Genomic DNA, 14,593 nt, shown 5'->3' with positions numbered 1-14,593 from the left:
AGTTAACAAGGGCCCATGGGAACAGACCATTCCAGAACCTCCACTTAGGGTGTTTGGTAAAAAAATGCATGTTCCTGAACCAGTGTCTCTGGGGTACAGGCCCTGGAATCCGAAGAACAAGAAGGTTATAGGGCAGTTTTTTAATTCTTAGCAAAGTTAACAAGGGCCCATGGGGATGGACCATTCTAGAAACCTCTACTTAGGGTGCTTGGTAAAAATGCGTGTTCCTGAATCAGGGTCCCTGGGGTACAGGCCCCGGGATCTGAAGAACAGGAAGGTTAAGTGACTTAGCCAAGGCCACCCAGTTAGTAAACAGTGGGGACAAGATTTAAGCCAAGCTTCTTCTACATCGTGGCAGCAACTGAGAAATTACAAATGCAGTGGGTGCCACCAAGGAGACAGGAGGTCCCACGGGAGCGTGAAGCCGTGGTGGCCCATATTGAAAAATCAGACAAACAAGCCTTTCTCCGTCTCAAAGCATTTGGCTCAAGGCAGACCACATTTCTGGTGTCTGCTCCCATTTCTCCCCTTTCATCCACAGTCTGAGCATCTGCAGCTGTGTCCCAAATCCAGGGCTTGGCTGATTTTTCAGAGGCCTAAAAATAGAGGCTCCTGTCCCCCCACCAAGCAATTCTCGAAGCTATTTTCTTACCCTTCTTCTTGCAGACACCCATGAGATCTCCTTTCCCCAAATAAAATCATGATGAAATCCCGGGAAAAGCCATTGCTTGGTTCTCAGAATGACTTTCCTGCAGACGGCGGAGGTGCTCTGCGTTCCCCAGAAGCACATAAGAACTGCAAATTAATTATACAACATAATTAGCTCGCTCCTCCAAATCTGTGCAGTGGGCACTTTGAAGCAAGAATAGTAATAGTTTGCCATGCATTGCTACCTTAGTAACAAGAGTTTGTAGGAGAAAAACAGAACAATTACAGAGAAAGACACAGTAATAAGCTGCGGGTAGCATTTTCTGGAGTATGCTTCATGTTCACTAATGATATGCAATTGGATTTGAAGAATATACCAACGGTTTATTTTTATTTATTTTTGTTCAAATTGGTTTTTTTTTTTTTTCTTTTCTTTTGAGACAGGGTCCCACTCTGTCACCCAGCCTGGAGTGCAGTGATGCCTTCATGGCTCACTGCAGTCTCAAACTCCTGGATTCAAGCAATCCTCCTGCCTCAGCCTCCTGAGTAGCTGGGACTACAGACACTTGCCATCATACCTGGCTCATTTTTTAGTTTTGTTATTGTTTTTGTAGAGATGAAGGGGTCTCCCTATATTGTCCAAACTGATCTCAAACTCCTGGGCTCAAGCAATCCTCCTGCCTTGGCTTCCCAAAGTGCTGAGATTACAGGCAGGAGCCACTGTGCCCAGCTTGTTTTTATTTTGATAGCTAATTATTTCTCTTAATGAATATTAAAAATGCATATATTACTTATTCACCAAACTCATGGATTTATAGGTATTCTTAGGATGAAGCTGAGCTTATTAATCACCTATTGGTGTGTCATAGATTATACCCCAAATTAGCAGTAAACATTTATCATCTTGCAGTTTCTCTGGGTTAGAAATTCAGGAGTAGCATGAGTTGGATGGCTTTGCCCTGGGGTCTCTCATGAGGCTCCAGTCAAGATGCCAGCCAGAGCTGCAGTCATCTGAAGGCTTGATGAGCACTGGATGATGAACCTCCAAACGGCTCACACATGTGGCTGGCACGTCAATGCCAACTGTTGACAGAAGGCCTCAGTTTCTCTTCCTGTGGGTCTCTCTGGAGGGCTGCTTGAGCATCCTCACAATATGGCAGCTGCTTCTGCTGAAACGAGTGATTCAACAGAGAGCAAGGGGAGAACCTCAATGTGGTTATGACCTAACCTCGGAAGCCACCCAGGGCCACTTTTCCAATCTCCTATTCAGTGTTGGTGAGGACTACACAAGAGTGTAAATTCTGCTGGGTACAGTGGCTCATGCCTGTAATCTCAACATTTTGGGAGGCCCAGGCAGTAGGATTGCTTGAGCCCAAGGCTTCAAGACAAGCCCAGACAACATAGCAAGACCTCATCTCTACAGAAAAATTTTTAAAAATTAGCCAGGCCGTGATGGTACATGACTGTCGTCCCAGCTACTTAGGAGGCGGAGGTGGGAGGATCACTTGAGCCCAGGAGTTTGAGGCTGTGGAGAGCTATGATCACACCCTTGCACTCTAGCCTGAGCAACAGAGACCCTGCCTGTAAAAATAACGATGATGACAATAATAATAATAATAAATGAAAAACAAAAATAAAATAAAAAACAAAAATAAAAAAAATTTTAAAAGAGTGTAAACCCTCGGAGGCGAGAGTCATCCAGTGACATCCGGTGAGCAGCAGCCACAGTGAGGCAGATGCCGTTATAATTACTCCCTCATGAAAGGTCAAGGAACCTGAGCTGCAGAGTCAAAAAGCGATTGTCTCCGCGTCACATCGTTAGTAAGTGGCAGAGCTAGGATTCTGTCTGACTCGAAATCCTAGGCTGGTTTTATCAAACCAAGACAATGTTCAGTGAGTTCAGTGGCCCCCAGAGAGAGGTAACCATAAAGCCTCACTATCGTCGAGCTCTTGCCAGTTAAGTGATTTTGGAAGCGTGTTGCTCATTTCTAGAGGCTTTTTTTTCTCTTCGCTCATCCCTCTAGCCTTCATAAAAGGAGGCCCCAAGAATAAGACCGCTTCCCCCATCTAAGGCTGACGTTTCTTTTTTAAAGAGGTGTCAAGGAATGACTCCTGCTCAGATTTACCCGAGATCCAGAATGGCTGGAAAACCACTTCTCACACGGAGCTGGTGCGGGGAGCCAGAATCACCTACCAGTGTGACCCCGGCTATGACATCGTGGGCAGTGACACCCTCACCTGCCAGTGGGACCTCAGCTGGAGCAGCGACCCCCCATTTTGTGAGAAAAGTAAGAGTGGTCTTGTGTCCTTCCCCTAGGTCCCTGGGTGGCAAATCCCTTCTAGGGATCTTTTCTGGGTGGGTGCCGTGGAGCTGTTTAATGTAGAATCTGGACTCCCCCTACCCCACCAATTCACGAGCATTGCTCACAAATGTCATTTTATAACCGTCAGTGGGATCACAGACTCAGGTGCCTTCAGAAACCTGGCCCATAATGTAAACGAGTGAGATAAGCTGTGTGTGAGACATTAGGGAGTGGTGTGAACTCCAGTGAAGGGGAGTGTATGTAGCCTGGTGAAAAAGAACATTTGGCTGGGTGTAGTGGCTTGTGCCTGTAATCCTAGTGCTTGGGGAGGCTGAGGTGGGAGCATCATTTGAGCCCATGAGTTTGATAGCAGCCTGGGCAATACAGTGAGACGCCATCTCTAAAAAATACTAATAAACATAAAAATTAGCTGGGTGTGGTGGGACATACCTGTAGTCCTAGCTACTCAGGAGGCTGAGACAGGAGGATTGCTGGAGCCCAGGATTTTGAGCTGTGATTATGCCTCTGCCCTTTAGCCTGGGTGACAGAGCAAAACCCTGTTGAGAGGGGTGGCAGGGAGAGAGAGAGAGAGAGAGGAGGAAGGGAGGGAGGGAGGGAGAGAGAGACAGAGAGAAAGAAAGAAAGAGAGACTGAGATAGAAAGAGAGAGAAAAGGTGAAAGGGAGGAAGTAAGGAAGGGAGGAAGGGAGGAAAGGGAAGGGAAGGGAAGGAAGCGGAGGAAAGAGAAGGAAGGGGAGGAAATGGAAGAGAAGACAAGGGAAGCAAAGGGGAGGGAAGGGGAGGGGAGGGCTGGGGAGGGGAGGGAGGGAGGGAGGGAAAAAGAGAGAAGGGAGAGGAGAGGAGAGAAGAGGAAGGGAGGGAGGGAAAAATCATTATTATTTACCATTTTAAGAGATTGGAATGAACATGAACTGGTTCCTCATAGAAGTCTTCTTACCTGCCTCATTTTTTGCCAAGAAAAGGCCAAAAGTGGAGCAAATAAATTTGAATTGGGCCCCTTCTGTGTGGAACTGTTTGCATTTCCATGCTGGGTCTCTCACTTATCCTCCATCCAAGACAGAGGAGACCCACAAAATCACCTCTGTTGTTCTCTCTTCTGATGAAATGAGGTCAGAAAAACCCCTTGGCACAATGGTCTCCCCATAGAAATCACTGGATGCTGTTAACAGCTTTCATTGGCTACACTCCTGTCTTGACATTGAAAGACATATATAGCCATATCTTAAAATGACATTGGTAATGATGCTTACTTATAGTACCCAAGCAGTAGTAAAATGATAGAATAGAAAGTGAAAAACTTTGATGATGTTACTCTTTGGAAATAATGCCACTGTTAAAAATTTATTTGATATTGCTTCAATTGTGTGTGTGTACATGCACATCATACATACATCACATGTCACACATAGACATCTATATATGTGTCATATGTCAACCATAGCTCACTATAACCTCGAGGTTTTGGACTCAAGCAATCCTCCCACCACAGCCTCCCAAAATGCTGGGATTACAGACGTGAACAACCACACCCAGCTAATTTAAAACATTTTTTTTGCAGAGACAGGGGTGTTGCTATCTTGCCCAGGCTGGTCTCAAACTCCTGGCCTCAAGCAATCCTCCTGCCTCAGCCTCCCAGAGAGCTGGGATTACAGGCATGAGCCACTGCACCCAGCAGGTCCATTCTTAAAAATCCTGCATCTGCTTTTTTTCAGCTCAGAAATGTGGATATCTTTTCATATCATACATGTTGTCCAACTTATTCTCTTTTAATTGGTTTATTGTTTTCCTTTTATCTATATTGATTTTTTCATGTGCAAAGTAATGAATACTTATTTTACTATATTCCAGCACTGCAGAGAAAGCAGTGAAGGCTCCCCCTCATTTTCTTCTCTTTAACAGTTGCTCAGAATTTCACGGGATGGCTATTCCATGATACTTTACTATTTCCCTGTTAAACTATTTGCAATGTTTCCTTTTTTAAAAAAAAACTACAAATAATAATGCAATGTGCAACCTTCTACATAGGTCTTTGGACTCTGATGCAAATTATTTGGGCAAATTCATATATATGTACGTGTGTGTGTGTGTGTGTGTGTGTGTGTGTATATATATATTTTTTTTTTTTTTGAGACAAGGTCTCACTCTGTTGCCCAGGCTGGAGTGCAGTGGTGCCATCCTGGCTCACTGCAGCCTTGACCTCCCAGGCTCAAGCGATCCTCTCACCTCAGCCTCCTGAGTAGCTGGAACAACAGGTGTATGGCACCATGCCCCATTAATTTTTGTGTTTTTTGTAGAGACTGGATCTCGCTATGTTGCCCAGACTGGTCTCGAACTCCTGAGCTCAAGCGATTCATCCACCTCTGTCTTCCCTTTCAAGTCCTAGGATTACAGGCATGAGCCACCGCGCCCCATCTCTTTGGGCAAATTCCTAAAGGAGGAATTAAATTCAAGGCTATTTTCTCCTGGCCTATTCTCCAGCCACCTTTATCAAGCAAAAGATACATTATCTTCCAAAAAGGAAAAGAACTAAGTTAGGAAACTTTCTTTCTTTCTTTCTTTCTTTCTTTTTTTTTTTTTTTTTTTTTTTTTGAGGAGTCTCACTGTGTCCCCTAGGCTGGAGTGCAGTGGCCCGATCTCGGCTCACTGCAAGCTCCACCTCCCGGGTTCACGCCATTCTCCTGCCTCAGCCTCCCGAGTAGCTGGGACTGCAGGCGCCCGCCACCGCGCCCGCCACCACGACCAGCTAATTTTTTGCGTTTTTAGTAGAGACGGGGTTTCACCGTGTTAACCAGGATGGTCTCGATCTCCTGACCTCGTGATCCGTCCGCCTCGGCCTCTCAAAGTGCTGGGATTACAGGCAGGAGCCACCGCGCCCGGCCAAGTTAGGAAACTTTCTAAATCATTCTGTAATTCTCAGCAAACCCACGGTTATCCAGAGGTCTGACGTCCACTTGGTCTGGTTTCATCCCATGTAGTTATGTATTGTACCGACCCCGGAGAGGTGGATCATTCGACCCGCTTAATTTCGGATCCTGTGCTGCTGGTGGGGACCACCATCCAATACACCTGCAACCCTGGTTTTGTGCTTGAAGGGAGTTCTCTTCTGACCTGCTACAGCCGCGAAACAGGGACTCCCATCTGGACGTCTCGCCTGCCCCACTGCGTTTGTGAGTCCTGTTTGTTGAATTGGGTCCCCAGTAGGTAGAAGCAGATTCACTTCCTCTTGTTCACGATGGGAGGCTGGGCTGCTAGGAGAAAGCATTCTACCTTTCGATAGGGGCTTTTATTATTGTTACTATGGCACAACAGTACCTAATACGGATTGGGGGCACACATACTATAACATTTATGGTAAATTTATCTTGCATTGCTCTAAGTCTTCTACCAAATGTCACTCTTTCTTCCTCAAGTAGCCCTAGGTGCATGGTATCATTGGTTTCTTTCTTTCCTTCTTTTTATTTTTATTTTTATTTTTTAGACAGAGTCCCACTATGTCACCCAGGCTGGGGTGCAGTGGTGCCATCTCGGCTCACTGCAATCTCCACCTCCCGGTTCAAGTGATTCTTGTGCCTCAGCCTCCGGAGTAGCTAGGATTACAGGCGCATGCCACCATGCCTGGCTAATTTTTATATTTTTAGTAGAGATGGGGTTTCACTATGTTGGCCAGGCTGGTCTTGAACTCTTGACTTCAAATGATCCACTCACCTTGGCCTCCCAAAGTGCTGGGATTACAGGCGTGAGCCACGGCCTTGGCCTCACTGGTTTCATTTTAAGAAGAGGATACTATGCTAGGTGTGGTGGCTAACACCTGTAATCCCAGCACTTTGGGAGGTCAAGGCAGCCAAGAGTTTGAGACCAGTCTGGGCAACATGGCGAAACCCCGTCTCTACCAAAAAACTACAGAAATTAGCCGGGCACGGTAGTGTGTGCCTGGTGTCCCAGCTGCTCAGGAGGCTGAGGTGAGGGGATTGCTTGAGCCCGAGAGGTCAAGGCTGCAGTGAGCTGTGATTGTGTCACTGCACTCTAGCCTGGGTGCAAAAAGAAGAGGATACTACTTCAAAGCTCTCCAGGGATTCTGATGTACAAACAGCGTTCACAGTCATTGCATAAAGAAAGCATGAAGTTATATGGAAGGAGCAGAGTCTTACACAGTATTTTGGGGGTTAGAAACTGTCAGCTGCACTAATATTTTAAATTAGTGTGTTATGAACAACTCCATTTGGAATACAGCCAGCTCAAACTCCAGAAGCCACACTGAGGTCTTGATAGTGTTGAAGAACCAAGAATTTAACTCTGGGGGGAGCGAAAAAAGGGAAAAGAAAAAATAGAATTCTTGTAAGTTGATTATAAATTCCCCTACATCTGATGTGAGTAACACTGTGTACAATTTATAGACTTGGCCACCTCCTATAGTGGCTATGTTTTGTGACTTCTCACAACTACCTAAAACAGGCTTCACAAATTTCGATGACCGCACTAACAAGCAGCTCTACAATTCAGATGAGCAAACTGCAGAAAGGCAACCAGAAAGCAAGAAAGTCTTTATCTGTTTTCATTGGATAGGCTGATACTTACTGAGCACTTACTGTATGCCAGGTGTCGTTCTAAGAATGGCGCATGCATTAACTCTTTTATTCCTGGCAGGAAAATAAAAATAGAGATATCTGTCACTTCTCGTTGAAGACAGGGCACAGCCAAATTCAAACTCACAAGAGACCTTCCTCTCTGCTCTATTCATGAGCCAGCCAAAGCCAAGTTCCCGTTTGCTAGTTCATAAATTCAGCTTCCTCAGCCCGCAGAAGGGCTTTACTCTACAGACCCCAAAAGAATGAAGAGTTTTAGGCCCACAGCACTTACTTCCCAGATTTCCCTTAACATCTGATCCTTTTCTTGTGAGAGAAAATTTTCCATTTCTGTGTTCTTATTTTCTCTTCTCAAAAAGGCAGACTTTATTATTCTGTTTCCACAAGTAACAGGGATTCTTGGACCACACAGCCCTGTGTCTCCATCTGTCTTTTTAGTCAGAGTCCCAGAATTTCAGAGCTGAGGGGAAGCTGAGAGATAGAATACAACTGCAGGATGACTTAGAGATAAAATGCAACTGCCCCCACTGTACAGATAAGAACAAGAGGTACTTATTGAATGTATAAGACACACTGCTAAGCACACTACACATATCTGTAAACATGTGCTTTTGTGTATGTGTGTATATATAGTGTGTGTACATGTGTATATATATGCATGTATAATGTGTGTACATATGTGTATATATACACAATATGTGTACATATGTGTATATATGCATATATATAATATGTGTACATAGGTGTATATATGCATATATAATGTGTGCATATGCATATATGCATATATAATGTGTGTATGTGTGTATATATGCATATACATGTGTGTGCATGTGTGTATATGCATATATAATGTGTGTACATGTGTGTATATGCATATATAATGTGTGTGCATATGTGTATATATGCATATCTAATATGTATGTGTGTATATGCATATGCATGTGTGTACATGTGTGTATATGCATATGTAATGTGTTACGTGTGTATGTGCATATATGTGTGTGCATACATATATGTGCATATATAACATGTGTACATGTGTGTATATATGCATGTACATATATGTGCATGTGTATATATGCATATACATATGTGTGCATGTGCGTGCATGTATAATGTGTGTGCATGTGTACATATATATGCATATACGCATATATTAAGGAAACTGATAATCAGAGGGAAGTATAGATAACAAGAATCATCGCTCATTGAATGTGTAAGACACATTTCTAGACACTATATATATATATATATTTGTGAATGTATGCGTGTGCGTGTATTTATACACACGTACTAACCCTAGCCCCTTAACCACAACCACACTTCGTCCCCAAGCCCCAGAACCTTGGGCCAAGTCCACATTGGTTGGTTCCTGTTATAGGTTCAATCCATCCCCAAAAAGATATGTCAAAGTCCTAACCCACAGTATCTGTAACTGTGACCTTGATTGGACATAGCGTCTTTGACGTCCTAACCCATGGTATCTGTAACTGTGACCTTGACTGGAAATAGGGTCTTCAAAGTCCTAACCCACAGTATCTGTAACTGTGACCTGGATTGGACATAGCATCTTTGAAGTCCTAACCCACAGTATTTGTAACTGTGGATTTGATTAGAAATAGAATCTTCGCAGATGTGGTCAAGTTAAACTGAGGTCATACTGGATTAAGATGGGTGTCGATCCAATGACTGGTGTCCTTGTAAGAAGAGGGAAATCTGAACACAGATGGGGACACGGATACAGAGAAGGCCACGGGATGACAGAGGGAGAGACTGGAGCGATGCAGCTGCAAGCCAGGGAGCACGAAGGAAGGATCCCCCCACTGCAGCTTTCAGAGGGAGCATGGCCCTGCTGACACCTTGATTTTGGACTTCCAGCCTCCCAGTACTACAAGCCAGTAAGTTTCTGCTGTCCCAAGCCCCTCCGTTTGTGGTCCTTTGTCAAGGGCAGCCCTAGGACGTGAGTGCCATTCCCATTTCCTTCTAGTGACTACAAGAGTGATCAGAAGCAGCCACTTTAGTAACTCCAGCTGCAGAGACCCAGAGATGAAAAGCTTAAAACAAAAGCTTCTATTAAAATACTGAAAGGTGGAGACATCATTTTTTAAAAAAGAAAAAGCACTTCGCCAATGAGACCCAGTCTCTAAAGACCCTCTGAGCTGCGGCAGCTGCTGCTGGATTTCCAAGAGGCAAGCCTTCCTCCCTCCCTTCGGGGACGCTTTTCCCTGAGATCTCAGCGTTGGATCCGCAGTGCTGAGTAGAGACGGCTTCCCTGACACCCATGCTAATGAGTTCACGAGCCACGCGGGGTGTCAGGAGACACGCAGTACTCCCAAAAGCCTGAAGAAGAGCCCGGCGTGTGGTGGCAGCGACGTGACAAGCAGGCGAGGCTGATGGGAGATAACACAGGAGGCGAGAGATGGTCAGATCCTGGCAGCGCAGCTCCTGAGTAAGAGGGAGGATGCAGTCTAGGTTCTGAAGGCATTTTTAAGGTTGAGGCTGCCGGACATAAAACAGCTTTGAAACATTTTGTCGACTGAACAAAGGGAACAGCACCGATTTGATGAGCCCCTTCAGTAGGCTGACCTTTTCCCCGGCACTAACACTGTTCAGCCTCACAGACGTTGCATAGGTGAATGCCTGTCCACTTAAAAGCAGGCAAAGAAGGACTGGAGACGGTGAGTAGCTTTCCTGAAGTCACACAACAGAAAGGAGGACCAGAATTGTAACTCAAGCCTGACCAAACCCAAAAGCATCTTGCCAACCTCATCGCTCTACGGTTCAGCTTTTGGGCAAACCTCTGGTGCTTAGGAGTGGACAAAGATCTTCCATAGGCCAGGCGCGGTGGCTCAAGCCTGTAATCCCAGCACTTTGGGAGGCCGAGACGGGTGGATCACGAGGTCAGGAGATCGAGACTATCCTGGCTAACACGGTGAAACCCCGTCTCTACTAAAAAATACAAAAAACTAGCCGGGCGATGTGGCGGACGCCTGTAGTCCCAGCTACTCGGGAGGCTGAGGCAGGAGAATGGCGTGAACCCGGGAGGCGGAGCTTGCAGTGAGCTGAGATCTGGCCACTGCACTCCAGCCTGGGCGACAGAGCGAGACTCCGTCTCAAAAAAAAAAAAAAAAAAAAAAAAGATCTTCCACCAAGAAGTTCATGAAGCAGACGGAAAACTGCATGAGCCACCAGGCCCAGTGGTGCGGTGGCTCACGCCTGTAATCCCAACACGTGTGGGAGGCTGAGGCAGGAGCATCACTTGAGGTCAGGAGTTCCAGACCAGCCTGGCCAACATGGTGAAACCCCCGTCTCTACTAAAAATACAAAAATTAGCCAGGCTTGACGGTGGGCACCTGCCATCTGAGCTACTCAGGAGGCTGAGGCAGGAGAATCGCTTGAGCCTGGGAGGCGGAGGTTGCAGTGAGCAGAGATCATACCACTGTACTCCAGCCTGGGCGGCAGAGGAAGACCCTGTCTCAACAAAAAAAGAAAAAAGAAAACAAGGAAAGAAAACTGCATAAGCTCTGGGTGTCTACAGCCTCTTGCCCAGTCACTTGCCCGAAGCCATAGTTTGGTCCCCTGGAACTCAAAGCCATGTCTTTTTAATCCTAGTCCATTTACCCCAGGACACTTTTAGAACACACAGGTCAGGCAGAGCTAAAGGGAAGAGTCTGGGTGTCAAAGTCAAACACACCCTCCAGTTCTGCTGTGTGACCTTGGGCAAGTAACTTGCCCTCTCTGGGCCTCAAAGCCCCCATCTGTGAAAGAAAATAATACCCTTTACCAAGAAGGATTGTTGGGAGCAGCTCAGTCATTCAACTTACTCAGTTGTTCAGGCCTCCTATATGCAGGCACACGTTAGGACAGAGGTTCCCAAACTTTCTCAACTCACAATACCCTTGGTGTCGCATGAATTATTTCAGAGATTTCCTAGGCCAAAAAACCCAACAATTCCATTTATTAAACAGTGAGTTACAAACAACTGAATGAATAGTTATCTCTTCACAACGTAGTAGCCATTTGAAAAAGTAATGCACATACATTAAAAGAAAAATGGTTTTTTTCATTATGGAAATAATGACAATTGCTGGCCGGGTGTGGTGGCTCATGCCTGTAATCCTAGCGCTTTGGGAGGCTGAGGCGGGCGGATCACCTGAGGTCAGGAGTTCAAGACCAGCCTGGCCAACATAGTGAAACCCTGTCTCTACTAAAAATACAAAAATTAGCTGGGTGTGATGGCAGGTGCCTATAATCCCAGCTACCCAGGAGGCTGAGGCAGGAGAATCACTGGAACCCGGGAGACAGAGGTTGCAGTGAGCAGAGATCACGCCACTGCACTCCAGCCTGGGAGATAGAGCAAGACTTTATCTCAAATAATAATAATAATAATAATAATAATGACAATTGCTGCTACGAGGATGTGTATTCCCGTTGGGCTGTGCAAAACTTCTCAAACGTTAGGATCAGATGAGACTTCACCACCCTAATTTCCTGTTCCATGTTGATTTTGTCACAGTTCTTGCTTTTTAGCACAAGCACCACAAAAAAATCCAACTTTGCAATGATGGGTCATCATCGAAAAAAAGGTGGTGCAATATAATGTTTGAAACGGTGAACTATCTCGAGCTGGTAGTTCACAAGGGTCCAACATATCATTGTGTTTCCTCGGAACTTTTTTTTTTTTTTTGAGATGGAGTCTGCCTCTGTCCCCCAGGCTGGAGTGCAGTGGCGCGATCTCGGCTCACTGCAAGCTCTACCTCCCAAGTTCACATCATTCTCCTGCCTCAGCCTCCCGAGTAGCTGGGACTACAGGTGCCCGCCACCACGCCTGGCTAATTTTTTGTATTTTTAGTAGAGATGGGGTTTCACCGTGTTAGCCAGGATGGTCTTGATCTCCTGACCTTGTGATCCACCTGCCTCAGCCCCCCAAAGTGCTGGGATTACAGGTGTGAGCCACCGTGCCCGGCCCCGGCCCTCAGAACTTTTTAAAATCCCACAGCACCCCTGTGAGTTCCTGGTGGCATCCTGGGTCACGTTGGTGCACAGTTTGGGAACCCAGCACTAGTCCCTGGAAAAAACAGTAAAGTATAAACACATATGACCCACATTCTCATGGAACCTGGGGCCTATTTGGAAAGGAGGGTGGAAAGACAGGTCTATGAAGGAATCGTCAACATCACCTCCTCCAGGAAGTCCTCCCTGATTCCCTAGGCTGGGTTGTGTTTCTCTCCTCAGAATTCCCATGGAACCTACAGTGACATCTGTCACCACAGCTGCTGCAGTTTATTGAAATGATCTGTTTATATGTTTGTAGAATCACATTCCCTAGAGTAAGAAAGGGAAATAATTTTTTCAAATATATAGAATCAAACACATAACTCATTTGCTAGGATTGTCTCCAGTTGATCCTTGAATCCCCCAGGCCCAGGAGGCTCAATAAACAATGTTACTATTACTGTTGCTGATATTGTTAGCAAAACGAATGTGGTCTTTATCACACCTCCGCTTTGCTGCAACTTCCCCTCTTTGATAGGGACGTGGTGGACGACTCCTGAGGCACCCATCCCAGAGACATAAACCACACCGCCAAAAGTAACAAGAATCTGACAAATCCAGTGAGGGTTTTATGGATGGCTCTCCAGGAGTCACTTAGCTTGCTTAAAAGACAGCCATTCCCCGGGAAGGCCCTCGTTCATCACAGCCCTGAGCCCAGAACACCTGGGATACGAGACATAGGGATTTCCCAGCCTGGACAGAGCCCACAGGTGCTGTGGCCAGACTGGCCACAGTAGGAGCTTCCACTGTTGAGCCGTCTCCTGTGGCCACGTCTTAACCAGCATGTCCAGTGTTAGCTGAGTGCCCGTCCTCATTTAGAAATCTCTGTCTCTGGGAAAGCGGTCTCTCAGAGAAATCCATGATAACCTCGGGGATTTGGGTAAAAGAAGGGCCTTTTGTTATAGCAGAACTATTACATGGACAGCACTCAAAACCAGCACGTCTAGGTTTGTACCCCAGCCCTGCCTTTTACAAGCACCAAGACTTTATACAAGCCAGCTTTCTCATCAGAAAGATTGAAACACGAACAAGACAATCATAAAGATAAAGGCTTTTATGAATGGTGTGCCTGGCACATAGCAAGTCTTCAATTAACATCGGCTCCTAATCACCACTCTGTTTCAAAGCTCCACTACTTGTAGGGTATATCGCAAACCATTTGTAACTGTTACTAGGGGATTGCTTTCGAGCATTTTGTTCAAATGTGCTCCAGAAATATACATTTTCTCCTATTGTTAAAGACAGAGGAAAATGGAAAAAGAAAATAGAAATGAGGGTAGGTTTGTGATTAGATCTATAAGGCCATCGGTCCAATTCATTTGCATTCCTGGGAGAGAACGGCTGGAGTTACACCAGTTGCAACCCGAATTGTTTAAAACATTCGACCAGTGGTTTTCAACCAGAGGCGATTTTGCTTTCCAGGGGACAGGTGTCAATACAATTTCTAGAGAAATTATGAGTTGTCACAACTTGTCAAGGAAGAGGGGTGCTACCGGCTTCTAGCAGATCAGGGTCCGGGACGCTGTTCAATATCCTCCAGTGCCCAGGACAGCCCCCACCACAAAGAAGTATCCATTCCAAATGTAAACCCTGTCTAAGTTGAGAAAATCTGCCTTAGATGATCTTATTTCAAAGTGTGACTACATGTCACTGCTCAGCCATGTCTCAGCTAAGATCCAGCCCGTTTATGGGCAGGAAAAATGGGGTCCGGAGACATAAGCAACTCACTCAAGGTGGTGCAGCAGACACAGGCCTCCAGTTTCAAATTCAAGCTCCTATTCCTTTCACTTTTCTGCCATCTTCTAGGCACTGAAGATCCACACAAATGCCTTCCAAGAGCTGGTTCCTGCTGGGGAAAAATTCCATATGACATTGTTTTCAAACTCTCCTTTTTTTTTTTTTTTTAGACAGAGTCTCGCTCTGTCGCCCAGGCTGGAGTGCAATGGCCGGATCTCAGCTCACTGCAAGCTCCGCCTCCCGG

The 14,593-nt window shown here is 45.8% G+C and overlaps 1 protein-coding gene across 1 annotated transcript in view; it reads left to right on the top strand.

Annotated features, from left to right (window-relative positions):
• SEZ6L (seizure related 6 homolog like) overlaps positions 1 to 14,593 on the top strand; it is a 92,763-nt gene that overhangs the window by 53,128 nt on the left and 25,042 nt on the right. Inside the window, exons 10-11 of the mRNA XM_025399159.1 lie at positions 2,742 to 2,936; positions 5,947 to 6,138. Of these exons, the coding sequence (XP_025254944.1) occupies positions 2,742 to 2,936; positions 5,947 to 6,138 (387 nt within the window). The remainder of the gene's footprint in view (positions 1 to 2,741; positions 2,937 to 5,946; positions 6,139 to 14,593) is intronic.

Source organism: Theropithecus gelada, chromosome 10 (assembly GCF_003255815.1).
Source record: "Theropithecus gelada isolate Dixy chromosome 10, Tgel_1.0, whole genome shotgun sequence".
In the NCBI taxonomy this organism is placed as follows: domain Eukaryota; kingdom Metazoa; phylum Chordata; class Mammalia; order Primates; family Cercopithecidae; genus Theropithecus; species Theropithecus gelada.
Note: the sequence above shows the minus strand (reverse complement) of the source record. Positions and strands in the feature narration are given on the sequence as shown.